The 20,081-nt window shown below is 37.9% G+C and overlaps 1 protein-coding gene across 1 annotated transcript in view; it reads left to right on the top strand.

The window, feature by feature from the left end:
• ppp3cb (protein phosphatase 3, catalytic subunit, beta isozyme) overlaps positions 1-20,081 on the top strand; it is a 123,606-nt gene that overhangs the window by 1,210 nt on the left and 102,315 nt on the right. The window contains exon 2 of the mRNA XM_067390689.1: positions 685-1,238. Within this exon, the coding sequence (XP_067246790.1) occupies positions 1,181-1,238 (58 nt within the window). The 5' untranslated portion in view covers positions 685-1,180. The remainder of the gene's footprint in view (positions 1-684; positions 1,239-20,081) is intronic.

Raw genomic sequence — 20,081 nt, 5'->3', positions numbered from 1 at the left:
TTCTAATATTTGATTGTCCAAACAATTAATAGCACATATTTTTAGGTGCTTTTAGGTCCTCACATAATCCTGATTACACAAATCCAAAAAAAATCAAACTATCGGCCTATATTCCCAAAATACCTTGTTTCATTGTGATATCTTCATCCTGCAGCACAGCCCTCTACCCCATTAAGACAATCACATTCATTGAAAGAAAAAAAAAAAGGCCGGAAAAAAGTAGTATTGTTGATGTGCAACATACAATGCACTTTTTTTTTATGTTTTTTCTCCCCTCGCGTTTTTTGTTGTCTTGATTCGATTTGCAAAATATGTGCTATGGCAGTAATTAAATGATACTCTGATAAATATCTTGGTACTGAATGACTATCCAACATTATTTAGCTACATGCTATTGCTATTACTTATAATAACATTGATAACATGGTGTCCAAAATCCATGGTATTACCATGGTGCAATGCCCAAAAACAATGGAAACCATTTCATTGTTTTTTACTTTTGTTTACGAAACAGCAGTGTTTGTACAGCCTTCTTATTGTATAGATGAATGGATAAATTCTAGATGACAATTTAAATAATAATAATAATAATTATTATTATTATTATAATTATAACATAGAATCTGGTTGTTGTTTTTAATATTCATAATGTAATTTATACACCTTTTCCTGTATTTTGTACAGTCAGATAGACTTTCTACGCCATGAAGCATTAAAAAGACTGACGTCAATAAAGCAGCAACAAGGCCTCGGCGCGCGCGTGCTCTCTCGTCTCGTGCGCAGGGAAACCCCGAATCAACCTCCGCGTGATGGCGGTATGAGGCAGTCCCTGCAAGCCAGAGCGTGGGAGTTCCTGTCTTCGCCATGTCGGGGTGGTGCTGCAACGCGCTGAGGATACCCTGAACCGAGCAAAAGTCTCCCAGCCCCCCTCCTGCTGTTCCATCCATCCATCTATCTGTCTACCCATCCGCCCTCACTCGGCACCAGGCAGAGTCCAGCATTCACAGCATCACTGTTTCCCCCGGATCAACTGCGACACATCTTTCCCCCGACCGACGGTGGACTGAGGAAAGACGCACCAAGTGATGCGGCTTCTGCAGCCCGCGCATCCCGCAGCACCGAAGACCGCACACTCACCCGTTAGGAGTAGGCGCACTTTCCCCGTTATCTACAACAACCCATGAGAATGTCCAGCGCAGACATCATGGGTTTAAACCCTACCGACCGCGTAATCAAATGTAAGTGCATTGTGTTGTGTTCATAGTTAATCATACTCAGCACATTTAAGCATGCAGCATTATATGCGATTGTGAATGATTCACGATGATTCTGTTTCTATATGATGATGCGCTGTAAGGTTTTGAAAACATGATAAGTCATGCATCAGTGATTGATCAGTGATATAAAGGATGCCTCAGATGGTGTTATTGCATCTAAAAAAAACTCTTTCTTTCCCTTATGAGATTGGCAAACCCATTAAGGCTCCCTATATGCTCAGTGATGCTGATGCAGGCGAGGTATGGCAATCCATTTGAACATTTGTTCCTTAAAACTAACATCTATTATGAGTACTTTATTAATGCAAGTAATTCAGGGACTAGTATCTTTTCAGATTTGCATCATTAAAGGGTTAGTTCACCCAAAAATGAAAATTCTGTCATTTATTAGCCTACTTACCCTCATGTCGTTCCACACCTATAAGACCTTTGTTCATCTTCGGAACACATTTTTGATGAAATCCAAGAGGTATATGACTCCTCCATAGACAGCAATTTAACCACCACTTTCAAGGTCCAGAAAGGTATTAAAGACTAGGGGTGGTTAATCTGTCTGATTTCCCGATTCGATTCGACTATGATTATTGAAGTCCCGATTCGATTACAGTCGATTTTCGATTATTAACGATTCTCGATTAGCGATTATTGATTTTCCATTTTACAACAGTAAACGAAAATACACTACAAAGTGATTGCAGTATTAAAAAAAAGTCAGCTACTGAATTACTTAACCCTTTTATTGAGTAACAACAACTCAAAGCACTTTCTGTGACCTGTAGTTATAACTTCAGAATTATTTGTATGTAGCTTATGTTCTGTAGAACACAGAAATGAATACATCACATTGTGTTGTGACTCATCAAGTTGAACTAAACAATAACAAATCAATTAGGAAGTAGATCAGAACCAACATACTGTAGAAATTGGACAATTTTCTTCTAGAAAGACAACGTGTTCAGGTGGAGGAAGAGTGCAGGTTGCAGTCGAAACATGTCAAGGTAAAGAAAAAGTTTTTTCTCCACCTGAACACCTTGTCTTTCTAGAAGAAAATTGTCCAATTTAATCATTAAGAAGACAAAATGAACATTTTTGAACAACTTACTGTAGCTTCAGCTTATATACTGTACTGTAGAACACAGTGACAAAATGCAATGTAGTTGTACTAAACATACATAGCTCTGGAATGAACAGATTCTTATGGAGGAAGACCAGCTGGTCCACATGTTGTGGCGTGAGTGTGCTCCGTTGTGCTGACAATTTTGTCATATCGTGGAGAGTGCGCTGATTCGGTGGGATGACGGGCTTCAGGCGGTCGTCTTTAACCCACCCTGCCTCCTCTGGATGAAAGCGGGAAATGTGGGCCCTCAAGTTGCTCGTTTTGCCGCAGTACTTCAGTTTAGTGTGGCAATGTCGACAGACGGCATGCGTTTTATCGAGCCCGGTCACACGAAAATGCGTATTAATAGTACGAGTTTGTAATCTCGTAGAATATATACGCCAAAATGAGTTTTCGCGTGCATATGATACGCACTTTATGGCGTATTATACGTACAAACCCCCCACCCCCATCCTACCCAAGAGATTATCATATACACGCCATAAAGTGCGTATCATATGCACGCGAAATATCCGCGTACCATAAGCACGCCATATATTCTATGAGATTACAAACTCATACTATTGATACGCATTCTCATTTGATCGTGTTGGTTTTATCAACATGTTTAGAGCTCCTGCCATGAAAACCAAAATGAATCCACACGCTTGCGTTGAGCCCAGATGGAGCTGGGTGGATCGGTTGGTTGCTCGTTCCTAGTTCTTCCATTTTACACACCTGCTCTGGCTGCCGTTACACGCGCTTGCTAACTGGAACTGGGCGCGTTCGTGACGTTCAACTCCCAGTATAAAATTTTTTACAAAATAAAAAAATGCTAAATTATTATTTTTTTAAATAAATAAAAAATCGATTTTTGAAAATTTAATAATCGATTCATACTCGTCCATAACATTCTCGCGATTAATCAATAATCCATTTTTTTCACCACCCCTACTAAAGACATCGTTAAAAAAGTCGACGTGACTCCAGTGGTTCGATTGGAAGTGTCAGAAGGCCTTTATTAACCTCCCTGAGCCATGTGGAGTACGTTTATGATGAATGGATGGATGCACTTTCTTGAGCTTCATACTCGTTGGTCCCATTCACTGCCATTATAAAGCTTGGATGCATCAGGATATTTATTAATGTATCGCTGATTGTGTTCATCAGAAAGAAGAAAGTCATATACACCTAGGATGGCTTGAGGGTGAGTAAATCTTGGGGTAATTTTCATTTTAAAGTGAACTAATCTTACTACAATCATGATAACTACAACTAATGCTCATTCATCAGATTCTAATTTTTTTTTTCTCAATCAGTCAGTATGTAAATAGCAAAAAAAAAAACAGTTAACTGAGATAAGAATTATTACTTACAACTTGTTGATAGTGACTCAAAATGGGTAGTAGTAGTATCTAATGAGTAAAGTAAACTGAAATAGATGCTAACTGATGGAAAAAGTACTTGCATCTATATTACATTTACATATATGTAATTAAAAATAAATACTAGGAACATAAAGAATAAAGAATAAATGTGATAACAGCTTGCCACATGTGGAGAGCATCGACGGCTGCGCGCCTGCTGGCGGATAGATGAACTGTTATACAGTGCCAGGTTACCCGAGAGAGAGATAGAGGGGGGAGGAGAGCAAGAGAGAGATTAACATCTCGATCCAATGAAATATTTTTGGCAGTTCGAGGATGACAGCGAAAGGACGACTTAAAGGTAGCGTGGCTTTTGCATTGCATTCCTGCATTATTTTATTCATCTCATTCTGGCCGCCTATACGCATCTTTTACTCCAGTGTTGGGTAGCAGCGCTCGGATAACGAGATGATCTCGTGAGTTAAAGTATCGATTGTGCGTGTAATGATGTGAAATTTGCAATACCTCGAGACCTTGCACGAGTGCACTTTAGTCATGCGGGGAAAATGCACTGAGATGCTGGCAATGTCAGCTCATGCACTGACATAGACATCCTTGCATAGATGGCCTATGTGGGTATGTTATTATCATTCCGAAGTTTATCGATTCGTTGGTACAGTGTTAGCACTGTAAACAAGGCTGCACAAAGAGAAATGCACTGCATCTAGTGCCTGCAGAAATCCCAAAGGCATTAAAGCTAAATGTTACTGCAGGAAGCAAGTTGCATTCAGTGCATTGCAGTACTATATATTCACTGTGATGATGATGAGCATAAATAAGTTAAGCGCCTATGCAAACCCATCATAACTATACCAATGCATTGCACTATAAGCGTGTCAGTGTTTACAGCCATTTTTATATTTCTATTTTCTTTCCAAGAGAAAAATATATGATCAAAAATTACTATTAGAAAGGCTATATAGTGAGGATGTGGGCATTAAAGCATCATTGGATTCTGGGATATGTGGATGTTTAGTGTGGGTGGTTAGTAGAGAGAGGGGCTAATTAGATGTCAACAATGGCTGTGCATACTGAAAAGCTACCCAAAAGCATCTGTTTCCTGTGTGTATGTGATCAACACTGGAATTTGTTTGGATTATGGAAGACAATAAGAGCGGGCAGTGGAGGCATGATTTGGACCACCGTAGTGTGTAAAGGGAGAAAGGTTTGGGCAATGAGAGAGAGAGATGTGGTGAGTATATTGTAAAGGGCTTTTCCTTAACCCTGGAGTGTGGCCGTCTGTAATTATTTAACAACATATGCCATTCTGCATTAAATAATTATAGTGTGGCATATGTGTCACATTTATGTAATATTAACCGTTAAGTATTCCGGGTAATAAGCTTTAGGGAAAGTCTGTGTGAGAGTGTGTCCAGATATTGCTGGTGTACAAGGAAAGCAAAGCAGCTGGTGTGAAGGTGAGAAAGGTATTAGGAGGACGCAGTGGAAGTGTGATAGTTAAACTGGTCATAGTTAAACTGTTTATTCACACTGTTTCTGAACAGTGTAATATTTTAGTGTACATACAACAATATTCAGAAACGAAAAAACAAGCATGAATCTTCTTAATTATTTTATATACATTTTAATAATATATGGGTTGGGGTGTTCTTCAACAGAAGGAATATTCCGTAAAATAGCATTCTTGATGTGCTGTAGTTTTACTGTACCCTACTATACTAAAAATCTGAAAAGATACAAAATAACATTTTAAGTTACTTCTGTTTTTGAACAAATAAGGCAGTAATTGATGTCATAAATACACACACATACACAAACGAAAAATAATTATCATAATTCAATGATAAAATAATTGAATATAGGCTACAGTTTATTAATATGTAATGTAATTTTATTTTAAATGAATAAGGAAAATAAACTGGGTTGAATCCAAGGAGCTCTTTAAGGTGCCGTAGAACGTCTATTTAAAAGATGTAATATAAGTCTAAGGTGTCCCCTGAATGTGTCTGTGAAGTTTCAGCTCAAAATGCCCCATAGATTTTTTTTTATTCATTTTTTTAATTGCCTATTTTGGGGCATCATTAAATATGCGCTGATTCAGGCTGCGCGGCCCCTTTAAATCTCGTGCTCCCCTCCCCCGGAGTACGCACTTGCCTTAACCAGCATAAACAAAGTTCACAGAGCTAATATAACCCTCAAAATGGATCTTTACAAAGTGTTCATCATGCAGCATGTCTAATCGTGTAAGTATGGTATTTATTTGGATGTTAACATTTGATTCTGAATGAGTTTACGCTCCATGGCTAAAGCTAACAATACACACTGTTGGAGAGATTTATAAAGAATGAAGTTGTGTTTATGAATTATACAGACTGCAAGTGTTTAAAAAATGAAAATAACGACAGTCTTGTCTCCGTGAATATAGTAATAAACGATGGTAATTTTAACCACATTTAACAGTACATTAGCAACATGCTAAAGAAATATTTAGAAAGGCAATTTACAAATATCATTAAAAATATCATATCATGGATCATGTCAATTATTATTGCTCCATCTGCCATTTTTCACTATTGTTCTTGCTTGCTTGCCTAGTCTGATGATTCAGCTGTGCACAGATCCAGACGTTTATACTGTCTGCCCTTGTGTAATGCCTTGAACATGAGCTGGCATATGCAAATATTGGGGGTGTACATATTAATGATCCTGACTGTTACATAACAGTCGGTGTTATGTTGAGATTCGCCTGTTCTTCGGAGGTCTTTTAAACAAATGAGATTTATATAAGAAGGAGGAAGCAATGGTGTTTGAGACTCATTGTATGTAATTTCCATGTACTGAACTCTTGTTATTTAACTATGCCAAGATAAATTCAATTTTTAATTCTAAGGCACTTTTAAAGAAATTTACAACCGTTATCTGGAGCTTATAACATATTTTTGCCAAGAACGAACCGAAATGAAAACTGTTACACTTTATTTTAAGGTGTCTTTGTTACACTGTAATTATACATTTAAGCACAGAGTTATATTAAGTAATTACATGTACTTACTTTAGGGTTGGGATTAGGGTTTGTTTTAGGGTTAATTGCATGTAATTATGCATAATTTCTAGTTATTACTATAGTAACTACATGTAACACATATGTAACAATCACACTGTAAAATAAAGCATTACCATGAAAACAATTCATTTCTAATACGTGTATTTGACAGCTTACACCCATCCACTCACCATCTCATATAACTCTGTGTGGGAGATCTTCTCAGTTCCCAGGAAGTATGTTGCCCACTCCAGGGCTGAGTGGGGTGGTCGACCAGAGGCGAGGGGTCGACCCCTCATGGTGCTGATGCTGTGTCAAAGTATTATCATAATTCTTTATTATAAACCATAGTAATTCTCTGTTACCAATGTCCAATATTTGGTGGATGGAATGCTTGGCATAACTGTAGCACTGTGTTCATAAATACATGGTAACACCATAGTACTTTTTGCAAATTTTTCTAGGGAGTAACAGAGTGAAGGTGGTGAGTGTGAACAGAGTGAAGAGACAAACACGAAGTGAATAAGCGAGTAGATTGCTTGAAATGATTTTGCTCATTTCCACGTTATTATGTGCTGCATTCTCTGTGAGACAAAATGTGCCTCACTGCCATCTGTCTCCTCAAGGAATGTAGTAATGCGACAATAATGACTAGATTATTCTAATTTCATCATAGTGTATTTTTTATGATTGGTACTAATAGGTGTCCCTGGCCCCTAGGAGGTTTAAAAACAGGAATATATTATTTGCATGCAGTCATAAACCCACACATTTGAGGCGTTATCGAAACAACTTCAAAGATCAACATTTTCTTCAGATTCAGATTTCCTGCCGACACACAACATGAGCGGGATGTTAGGGCCCGACACAAAAACTAAGATAGAGTGTTGACATGAGCCTGGCGATAAATGAGACGAGAGCAGGTGAAAGAAAAGAGAGGGGGAATGTGTGAAAAGTGTAGAGGATAAGAAGTTGGAGAGACTGGGAATTAGGCACTTGACAGCAGATAAATGAATGGATGTGCATGCGCTTGTGTCCCAGCAATCTCTTTCTCTCGCACACAGGCTGTGTTTGGAATAGAATTCTAGAGTACTGCATACTGCAAAGTATACAACTTCTCTTCTGTTCTCTGATTATGTGTTTACTGGTGTGAGTACAGGACAACCTGTCACTCACATGACATCACAGCAATAGCAAAACACAACCATCCAATCCCCATGGACAAAAAGTACCACTCTACATTTTTTCTTGTTTCAGAAGCTGTTTCACTTGGATATACGTCACAATATGGAAGAAAAGACTATCACAACTTCCGTTTAATACTGACTTATACCGACACTGGAAAGTATACCGACACTGGAAAGTCAGTTCACTTGGCAGCCATGTTTGTAACGTCTCCGGCCAGATCTATTGGGAAATACTGAAATCTCAAAAAACTGCTGGCCAAACTCACATTTACATAACATTTCATATCAGCAATAAAATCTGACATGAATTGTCTCATAAATGTTTTTAAAAACGTATATTTTAGGTTGGTCCCGCTAATGAGCATGTGCAGTCCTTAGTGCAACTCTCATGTTTCTATAGAAACCAGAGCTTCTAACACTGATTGGCTCATTTATTTAGAAGGCAGGACTAGAGCCATCATTTTGCGCATTGCAGTTCCTCCCATTCATTAACTTTGTCACATGACCTTATTACATGCATGTTTAATCCTCATGCAATGTTCCTGTAGTCTGGAAGATAACAACGTGATTGTGTTAATGTGTTCTTTTAAGTGATTTTGGTTGGGAAAAAATTGATGCATTGGCCAATTACAAAATTCTTTTGATTTCACTATTGACATGTTTTAAAGTAAAAAAATGCACATAGGTGTGTAATCAATGCTTTATCAGCGTATTTAGCATTGTCCTTCAGCCACAGAACGGTGGGTGTTTTGACGCACAAGTGTCTAAGTGAAAAGTATTTTCTAGCACGATTTATCGATTTTCTTCATTTAGAACACACAAAAAGTGCACAAATAAAAAGTGTACAGAAAAAAATCACAATTACTTAATCTTAACCAATACCAATTAGTTTCCACCATGATTTTAAAAATGTTATGGCCTTGGCTTAGAGAGAACTTACAGAATTATGAATTTGAAGTGGTGTTTATGATTGCTTATTTTGTGAATACAGTCATTCTTACATGACTTAATGGCAGCATATTACAAGTGAGTAGAGTCCAGTTTCAGTTATTTTGTATTTTTAATCAAATTTTCTGTAAAGTCAACTTAATTCTTGACAGTCTATTCTAGTAACGAGGCCAGAAAAAGATGTAAAACATTGCAGCTGATATTACTTGGTTCATTTGTCACAATGTAAATGCAAGGCCAATTTGAGCACAGTGCATTGTGGGATATAGTGCCCAATGCATTGCATACTGCAGTACTGCAATACTGTTGTATACTGCACATTTTGGCAAATGTAGTAGTTGTTCATGCATACAGAAACGTGCATGCTGTATTCAGCACACATAGTAATAGTAAGGGTAGTATTGTAGTATGAAGTATGTAGTATTATAGTATAGTATACTATTCCAAAAGTAGCCAGTGTCAGACACTTCCGTTCTGCTTTCATGCATGTGAGAATGCTTTCATACAGGAATAAAGTGCTGCCCATCTAACCAGATACTGAGCTAATCAACTTCATCGCCCACCTGAATGATGCAATGGAGAGAGAGTGGGAAAGAGAGGGAGAGAGAGAGAGGCAATTTCGCATCAAATGTGGTGATACAGGACTGCAGGAAAATGATGAAAACTGTTTCCTCCCACACAGATGCACGAACACACACAGACACACACATACATATGTTACGGGTCACCAGAGACATTAACTTGAGCATGCACACACACCGATACATACAGATGTGTGTAATAAAGAATGCTCACATGCTTGACAACGTTCACACACAGCTATCTGTGTCTCTCTCACAGACATACACATACACACATGCTGTAGGATGGAAAACAAAATGTGGTCATCTATGCCCTGGACAGGACCTCCGGCTCACCTAGCCTGTCATTCATCATTGCATTGTGTATATATATATATATATATATATATATATATATATATATATATATATATATATATATTATATATAATATGCTGTGTATTTCAGTGTGAAGCATGCCACTTCTTTGACATGATGGTGTTTTCAGTGTCTCAGAGCAGCTTGGTTTACAGTAAATGCTGGTACAGGTGAACTCCATCTCTGCTTCTGCTCTGAGTTTGGGTCGTTGTGGATTGTGGCATGAAAGGTTGCAGTGTTGAACACTGTAGCTGATCACAGACATGTTGTTGAGTGCATGAAAGCAGTGATCTCATCATTACAACTCCATTTCTGCACACTAATGAATGCTTTCATCATAACTAACAGTACAAACTCGATGTAACTAGGAGATTTGTTGAATCTCCAGATTTGTCGTGAGTCCAGAATTCAGTCACTGATAAACTTGCACTGTTGATTGACAGCTCTAGCAGTTGTAAAGAGAGCGTTCTTTGGTCGCTTTCTATATATAATTTAATCACCATTTAAATAACAGATTATTTTCATCCTCTTAAGAGAAACAACTTGAAGTTGACCGTTTAGTCACTGGTTTGATTTACCGACATATAGACAAAGAACATCTAACTGTACATGAATCATTACATATCAGAAATCACTGGTCACAGATCAGAACAGGCATTACTTACATGTTGTTGCATTACTGTCGAGTCCATATCGTAAAAGTCTGTTTGCAAAGCCTGCGCCGAAATGCAATTGATTGACCAAAGAATCCACAGTGTATGGAGGACCAAACCTGCAGATATTAAAAATGAATAAATAAATGAAAGAATAAATAAATAGGTAAATAAATGTGATCATACGAAAATAAATAAATGACTTGATAAAATAAATGATTCATTTTTAACAAAAAAATCATTTTTTTTTATTTCCCCCCCTTAATTTATTATTTTTACATTTTTCATTTATTTTTATATTTATATATTATTTTTACATTTATTTTTAGATTTATTTATGTATATATGTATTAATTTATTTTTAGATATATTTATTCCCACGTATTTATTTTTAGATTTATTTATTGATTCATTTATTTTTACTTTTCCGTGTGTAACATGGAAATGAGGAAGGCGGTCCTTCTGTAGCTTCAGTGCATCATTGGTTAAGAGCTCACGCCCAGACTCATCAGGCCAGTTAAACGATAGAGATCGGAGTTTTCAAAGAAAATGGCACCAGCTGGAGAGTTGCAGGTTATTTTTCGCCTAATGTTATTCGATTTGTGCCGAAATATTTAAACTATATTCCAGAAATAAAAACATGAAGCTAAAGCTACTTATGTGATCCCCAGCATCAAAATCATCGAGTCTGGAACCGTCGACTTCAGACGCTAGAGTGATGACGCCTAGGTTAGAAGATTGTTGATAGCTAGCTATAACTTTAGCAAAATGAGAAATAACATTAATGCCGTTAATGTTTTAAATTCGGAGCACGGAGAAAACTTCATACGACGATCAGATGGTCTCATATCGACATTGTTAACATGCGTAGATATATGAAGAAGAGCCAGAGGAAACCATGGGACTGTCAGAAGTTGGAGCAGCATGTAGAGGGTGTAGTTGAAAATGACTGGAATTATTTTAAATTCAGCTTTGTAAAAAAAAGTGATAACTTTGTGATTTTAGAAAAATGTATCATTTAATATAAGTTTCATAAAATCAGTTGTAAGAGTTGTTTGTTGTTATCAGGAAGCTAGAGAACTTTTACTGACCTTCATGCAATATTTCACCATTTAATTCTCATATGCAATAAACCAAGATGGAATTAATTTGCAAATTTGACATGACTTACTCCATTTAAATCAGAAGACTTCATTCCTTTAAGTTTTAAGGGGAATCTACAGAGCTTACATTATATGGTTTTATAAGAAATTACTGACTGCTAACATCTGGCCACATTGTAAAGATTAAAAAAAAATTCACAAAAGATAACATCTGATCATATTACAAAGGTTTATAGAAATAACTTTACAGATAAGTAACATCTGGTCACATTGTAAAGGTTTATAAAAATGACTACATACACTATTTACACTGATTAGTTAAATCAAAACCACAGCACAGATGTGGACTGCACCTACAAATCAAAACTTATTCATCCTCTACATCAGAAATCATGTTGCTTAGAAGGTTACACAGGATCAATTCTCTACATTTTATCAATTTTAGAGGTGAGGATAATTGGAACTGTTGTAAGAAAGGATTTTTAAGTTTTTCAGTCATATGACCACTTAGGGATGCGTATAGTGTCGGTGGTGTCTTCTTCAGAGAGTCTCTCTTGGTGAATGCTGGAATGACGAGTTTCACCTTCCTTTCATAGAGGAGATCAGTAATGATGAAGCCTCTGTCTGCCGTTACTTCATCACCTGGACGAAGGGATTCCAGGAACCCTGAATTTGCAGTTATGAATTTACCACAACAACAGGTTTTGAAACACCAAACCTTTCAGCAAGATCACCCTGCAATAAATTAAGACACAGCTTCATCAGTCATCAGGAGCTGATCCCAACTGTGTAGCTGGAAGCTGTTGGTGTATGTGTTGGTAAGATGTTCGGCGACTGAATGAAACGCATCCGATGTCAACCCTGTGTGCTGACAAAGATGATTGTTTCTCAGAGTTGTGTACAATGGCGCTGGCTCAACGCATTGTGTTCTCATCTCAGATGTAGGTGGCTTCAGACTGAGATGTGATTTTGAAGTGTAGTTGTGTTCAGAGACAGATGGATCCTCCTGTTGTGTTTCTGCATCACAGTTCAGGGCATGTGGATGTGATCATCTTCACAGTTGATCACTGATGCTCATCGATGCATCTGTGGAAGAATATACAACCATAAAAATGTTTACATTAGTAATAGTACATCATGAGAATATATGATGGCACTCATACTTGAACAGAAAAGTGTGAGAGACGCATTAAAAATGAGTTTATACACAATCTCTAACTCTAGTGTTAATACTTAAGTCAATATCAATATGAGAGATGTAGCTAGATTGCCTGCCATCATATGCAATCTCTGTAATTTACAGGAATAATGTAAGCTACTGTAAGACTAATGTACTATAATACTACAGTAAATAAGTACCATTGTACTATCGTAAATATTAAATATATTGAGGGCAATGGTAATAGTGCAAGATTCATTGTGTTTTGTGAATAATACTGATTTCAAATTCATAGAAGGGGCTTCACAAATCTAGCATTAGGTTAACAAGCACATGGCTAGCTAAGTTAGCTTACCTGAATCTGACAACCTGTTCAGCAGCCGCCGTGACTTCTTTACTGGAGCATCATAGCCGAGACATTTCTCAGGTAAGGGTGTTCGTCAGTCAGCTTCCCGTCCATGAAATGCTACGAAAACACATACGGGCGCTTGGGTGGGCACTTCAAGTTTAGCGCCTTCAGCCAGTGCCTCAGGTGCTCTCGTCTTAAGGTGGAGGGTGTAAATCATAAAGTGCAGCGCAACACTCCGACCGCTTAATCTAATATACCGTTACAGCTACAGGATTACCAGGATTACGGCTAGCGACTAGCATTAGTTCCCTCTCAGCCAGAAGTAAGATAACTAAACGAACGCAATGGTGTAACCCTTGTTGTCGCGAACATAAAGTGATACACCCGCAAGAGCTGTCACTACAAAGCCAGAGTAATCGAGCGAGAGCTTCAATCAATGATGAACCAATGGTAAGCAAGCCCTATGAGCAAGACCAACCCACCTAATTATCATACAAGACAAAGAAATGTAAAAATAAATACGAAAATAAATTTAAAAAGTTGAAATAAATAAATGTTACAATAAATAAATCTGGAAAAAATATATATATTGGAATAAATAAATATAAAAATAAATGAATGCATAAAATAAGTAAATATAAAATAAATGGAAAAATAAATAAAATAATAAATATAATTAGAAATAATTAAATCATAAATGCAGAAAAATAATAAATTAAGGGGGAAAATGAATTTTATTAAAAGTTAATCATATTTATTGGTTTATTCATTTATTTATTTTCCTATTATCACATTTATTTACCTATTTATCTATTTATTAATTTATATATTTATTTATTCTTTCATTTATTTATTCATTTTTAATATCTGCAGGTTTAGTCCTCCATAACAGTGAAGTGTACTGAATACAAATAAATAATGTTCAACTGAGACATTCACATTGTTGAAAAAAAAAACATATTCCTAGCATTAGGATACTTTGAAAGGTAATGTTATTTTTAGTCCTATATTGCTCTTCTCTCATCTCACTAACACGCCAGTGGGCGGGGCTAACATTGCAATGATGAAGTAGGCGTTGATTTCTTCTGCGCAGGCGGCGTTTCACCTATCTATAAGATTTTAATTTATTATTAATAAATAATAAGGGTTTTCCCTACATTGAAAATTTTTTGTCGGCTTCCAAAACTATTTTTTTTTCCAGCCAAAGCCTTTTTTGGTCAGTTCAACATTGATAAAAATCAGAAATGTTTCTTGAGCATCAAATCATCACATTAGAATGATTTCTGAAGGATCATGTGACACTGAAGCTGCGCTTGTGATAGGGCGCATGATAACTGGCAGAGAGAATGAGCAGAGATCTCCTCCCTCGTGGAGAATTTTTCAGTTCTGAAACTTACAGGATATTCTTATAGTACAATGGTCCTTTATATATCAAAAGCTCAAGGAAAAGTTGATTTCTCATGACCCCTTTAGTCAAGTCAAGTCACCTTTATTTATATAGCGCTTTTTACAATGTAGATTGTGTCAAAGCAGCTTTACATTGATAACTGGTATATATTTTTGGCTGCACAGCAGCTCTTAAAGAATAGTGTCAATGCAGGCAGATCAAAGCACTGTTGAATATCAAATGTCAAGTGTCCCCAACTAAGCAAGCCAAAGGTGACAGCGACAAGGAACCCAAACCCATACATGTAACAGTTTTAAGTCATATAAAGTGCACATTCAAAGCTTTTCAGAGATATCAAATGTTTGGAGGTTTCACCAAGACAACAATTTCTCCTTGGTCTTTAAAAATGACTGAATGATCAAATGTAGCACTCTTATGAAAATATGATAATATTTTGTATTATCATTTAAATCTGACTAATTTTCAAATTGTTTGTTATAAATCAACATCTCAGGAAAATGTTATGGGGTTTCTAATCAAAATATGACTTTCTGTTACAAAACAGGACATTGATTTACAGACATGTCCTCAGTTTAGGGCACCAGGACTTAAATCATATTTATCAGGCATTTTAGGAGACACAACAAGTGAATAGGGAATAAAAATTACATATCAATATTCCTATGAAATATTAGACATTATCATAAAAATGTTGCCAACTATTACTCCCATTATTACTCTTATTTTTTCATTACATGTTTTTCCAAGAACACATTAATATGCAAATTAGATACAGTGTATAGATACATTGCATTGAATGGGAAAACCCATGTATGGTCATTTTATCCACATATTGCATAAATTAAAATGGACACCAAAGGACTGAGTTGGACAGATGCCATCATCAGGTGTCTGGAGATTGTCTACCCCCGATCCAGACCACAGCCAGACCCAGAGCCCAACCCACCGCCACCCTTGACCGCAGAGATTTTGCTCGAGCCCCCCCGCAGACAGAGACTGAGTCTGACCAGGGGTGTGAGCCGGCTAATACCGTGCCAGTGGGAATTTAGGTGGTTTTGGACACAGAGGACTGGTCAATCGACTAGACTCTGAAGTATCCCACCCTGAATCACTGGTCTGTTCTTCATTATCGCTGTTTCAAGACAGCACTGCGACTGTTTCATTGACCTGTTGGCAATGGGTTTTACCGTTATTGATCGCGTCAAGCTTACCTCTGTCACCTTCACCTCAAAGCTCAGCCAGTCCTCCAGCCCCACCTCTGCTGAATGCCTGCAGCCCTTCATCTTCCCTGGGAACACCTTGCTGCGATGTGAAGCCTCAGGCCGTGCAACCACCAGCCTTGCCCGAGTGAAAGGATCCTGTGGCTCTGCCTCCGGCCTCTAATCCCTACACTCCACCTCGGCCCGTCGCCCTGTCTGCTTCGTCTTGGCTTCTCCCATCCTTGACTCCACCAGATACCCTTGGCCTTGTGACTCCATGGGATTCCCTCGCCCCACCGGCTCCTTCTTGGTCATTCGTCACTCTACTTCTGCCATGGATTTGCGAGTCTTCCACTGTGCTCCATCACTCCACCCCTGCGGCTTCAGTGGGTTCCTCGTTCCCCCTGGCTCTGCCTCTGTCACACTGGCTCCACCTTAGTCCTTGGGCACTCTGGCTTCACCCCAAGTGCTTGTCGCCGCACCCTCGCCTCGACCCAACGGTGTCACTCAAGCCCATCGACTCTCTGTCTGCTCCCTGGGCTCCACTTCTAACGGCTCCATCTCCATTGGTCGTCCATCGGATCACCATCATGCCTCCTCCCTCCATCGAATCCACTGTGGGATTTCATCCTTGCTGTGCTCTGGATCACCACCACCTGGCCACTCCTTCCATCATCTCCACCATGGATGCTACCTCCATCATTGCCACTCTGGTTTCAGTGCGAGGTCATGCCTTCTGGGAGGGGGTGTACTGTCATAGTTATGTTCTGTTAAATGAATTTTCATGGACTTTTAGTTTTTTGATCTTCAGTCACGTTTCCCTTTTTCACGTTTCCCGCCACACATCTGTTTCCATGGACACTAACTCACAGCTGTTCATCATTTTATTAATCACCATTGTGTATTTAAGTCCTCGTTTTGCACTCTTCATTTGTCCAGTATTGTTTGTGTTTTAGTGGCATGCTGTATCGAGTGTAAGCTACTTGTTTAAATAAACCTTGTTATTGTTTTTATTAATTAATCTTTGGAATTCTCGTGACAGTTGGTCTCCCTGCCATTTTCCATCAAAATATAAAATTCTAGTCATAGTACGGAGCCTTGCACATGACATGCAGGAGAAATAGGAGGCTAAGGCCCCATTTACACTGGTTCGTTTTCGTTTTAAAATGCATAAGTTTTGCTACGGTTACATCTGTTGTTTACTCTATGCTGGCGTTTTCGAGGAGACTTTGAAAATGCTGCATACCCCGTTTTTGCATTTCATTATAAACAGACCACAGTGGAGAATTTTGAAAACGATGGTGTGGCTGCCCATGTTCGCTCTGCGTATCCTTGGCGACAGTGTAAACAATAACATGGAGACTGAACTGCAGTCTTTGCTGGCTTTATTGTAATTTTTAGCAGCCATTGTGCAGTTAAACTGCATTTATTTTAATACTGCAGCTACCTACAGGCACAAGAGGTAACTGTTTACACCTGTACGCACATGCCCAGTGTGCATGAACAGTCACGTGACATGCGTTTTTGCCGCGTAGTGTAGATGGAGATCCTTTCTGAAACGCTGTGGAAAAGCCAGTCTAGACGAGGATCGTTTTCATTTTAAAAGGCCTGAATCATGCACACGATTTACTAATTTGTTCCCTCGATTTGTAAATTGTGCACACAATTTACTAATTCATTCCCCCGATTTGCTAAATCGTGTGCACAATTTAGTAAATCTAGGAAACAAATTAGTAAATTGTACACACATTCTTGCATGTCATGTGCAGGGCTTCGTATCATAATGATATATAAAACACAGAATCTTTGGCCAAATTGTGCAGCCCTACAAACAAGCACAGCAAAACTGGAACATTTTTTTAATGCATTTTAAATGCACATTTAATCTTTATCAGAAAATTTGCAGATCGTACAGTCCTACCACATGCTGCCATTTTTTTTTCATAAGGCAGCATGAATGTTTTTCAGAATGTCTCATTTTGTGTTTGACAGACTTTAAACTGACACTAGACCTGGATGAGGATGCAGCAGGGTGAGTGGCAGGAAATTGTAGAATATCCTAAATCATTAATGCACAACACAGGAAGTAAATTGTGGTAAAAATAACATGCCGCCACATACAGATACCCATACACAGATCTGGTTCAAAAGAGTCTAAAGGTGCAACTGGGAGGAAGAGTGAAAGAGGATGAGAGAAAGAATGAGTGACTAATTTTAGCCTCTTTAACATAAATACTTTGGGTATAAGTTTGAAGCGTAGAGGACACAGTGGATAGTGCAGAGCTGAGACCTAATGAGGCCATGTGAAAGCAGGAACGCTTCTGTGATCCAGAAATCCAGTAGAATGTATCTCTCTACTATTTATCTTGTATTTACTGCTGCCTGACTGGACGACCTCATCACATCTGGCCTGTCAATAAACCCAGCTCACTATGCTGATTGGTTCATTGGCCTGTTTGTCATCTCGAAGTCCCTCTTTTGTGTGCATGCAAATGGCCCCTTCATGTGTGAAGCGTGCATTAATTGTGCAACATTAAATGCCGCTTGTAAAAATCCCTCTTTCAAAGGCGTGTGATGCTATGTTACCTTCTCCCAATTTGGGTCAGGCCCTAACCAGCGAGTCTCCCTCCCTTTCTCTTATCCATCTCTTTAGACAGTTTTCTCTGTTCCCATTCCTTCAATCCCTTTTCTTTCTCTTTGTCTCATCTGGGATTGTCGAAGGACATAGCGGCTGTATTTTGAAGCTCGCCTGTAGTAACATCACATAGCTTCTGTCTGACACACAACAAAATATGTCTTCCATCGTTTTTAGGTCTCAGGGGCTGAAACAGAGCCATCCCATGGTTGTGTGATCACAGGATGATGTATTTCAGATTGTCAACAGTTTAATTACAGGATGTTGCAGTTCGCACAGTGGAAGTGCTTTTAGAATGGCACTGTGGGTGTCTGATGGTCTTTGGTTGCTACAACTGTATGCAGCTTCAGATCTCACTAGTTTGTAGTTTGACACCACAAATATCTGAAATTCTCTGCCCTACCTCACCCGAGCCCCCAAAAAGCCAGAAGTGAGCTTCCCACCGACAATACCTACAGCAGCAGTGTTGTATTGTACAGTGAGATTTCTAATTATCCAGTACGGCTCCAGTATGACCTCATTAGGATGGGAAACTCTGCTTCTGCAGAACCTATTGTTACTAATACAAAGTTCAAGGTTTGAAGGCTGAATTTATCATTTATCTTTGAAAGTTTCCTTATTTTTTAAAAGAGGTAGTTCACCTAAAAACGATATGTGTCATCATTTACTCACCTCTCATTTGTTATTCTGTTGAATACAATCTTTTGACACCAACGCTTTTCAAAAAAAAACTTTTTTTTTTTTCACAGAAGAAAGAAAGTCATACAAATTTGGAATGATATGAAGCTAATTATGACATCATTTTCATTTTTGCTGATCTGTCTTTTTATATTGTCATTAGCAAAGTGACATAACCAGGTTTTTCCCTCAGATCAGTTAAACGTATTTGGCGAGCAAGACTGCACACAATAACTTCGCTAATACTAGAACTGAAAAAATGGGTTCAAAGTTTTTACTTTTGGTATCAGTTTTCATTCATTGAATCCATTATTGTGTTAGTGCATAATAAATATAAAAAATTACACTGCACCATTACTTTAAATAGAAAGCTACACATTAATTGCTTTTGTATTCTCACCGACTATCTCTCTCTCTTCCATAATGGAGGTGATCTGTGAAATTGAAATTTATATTTACAGTTATAGTGCAGACAGCTTTGTTGATTAAAATTATTTGCCGTTGTTTGTTTTGTACCCAAGTTAATGGGTATCATGCCATTAACTTGCAGTAGACCCATGGTGTCACACACAATGTAAGCCTACATTATATGTAATGGGGAAGGGAGAGGTTTTCATTTGTAATTAAATACACTACTACTACTTTTTTTTACATGATTTTTAAAGAAGTCTTTTATGCTTACCATGGCTGCATTAAAAAATCATTACTCCAGTCTTCAGTGTCACATGATCCTTCAGAAATCATTCTAATATGCTGATTTGCTGCTCAAGAAGCAGCAAATTAATTCATTTCTTTAAAAAAAAGCAAAAAAAAACAAAAAAAACTGATACTGACCCCAGACTTTTGAATGGTCATGTATATTGATGAGGTGAGTTATTTGAAAGTAACTTATTGTATAAATTAAACAGATAAAACAGCATTTTACACAGTGTAATGGTGTGTAATGGTACAGAAGGTTTGAAGTGGTTCTAATGCAGCTGTACACATTATACTCACTGTAAAACATTGTACTTTGTGCCA

This window comes from Chanodichthys erythropterus, chromosome 1 (genome assembly GCF_024489055.1).
Source record: "Chanodichthys erythropterus isolate Z2021 chromosome 1, ASM2448905v1, whole genome shotgun sequence".
Lineage (NCBI taxonomy): Eukaryota > Metazoa > Chordata > Actinopteri > Cypriniformes > Xenocyprididae > Chanodichthys > Chanodichthys erythropterus.
This window is presented reverse-complemented; position numbering and strand designations above follow the sequence as displayed.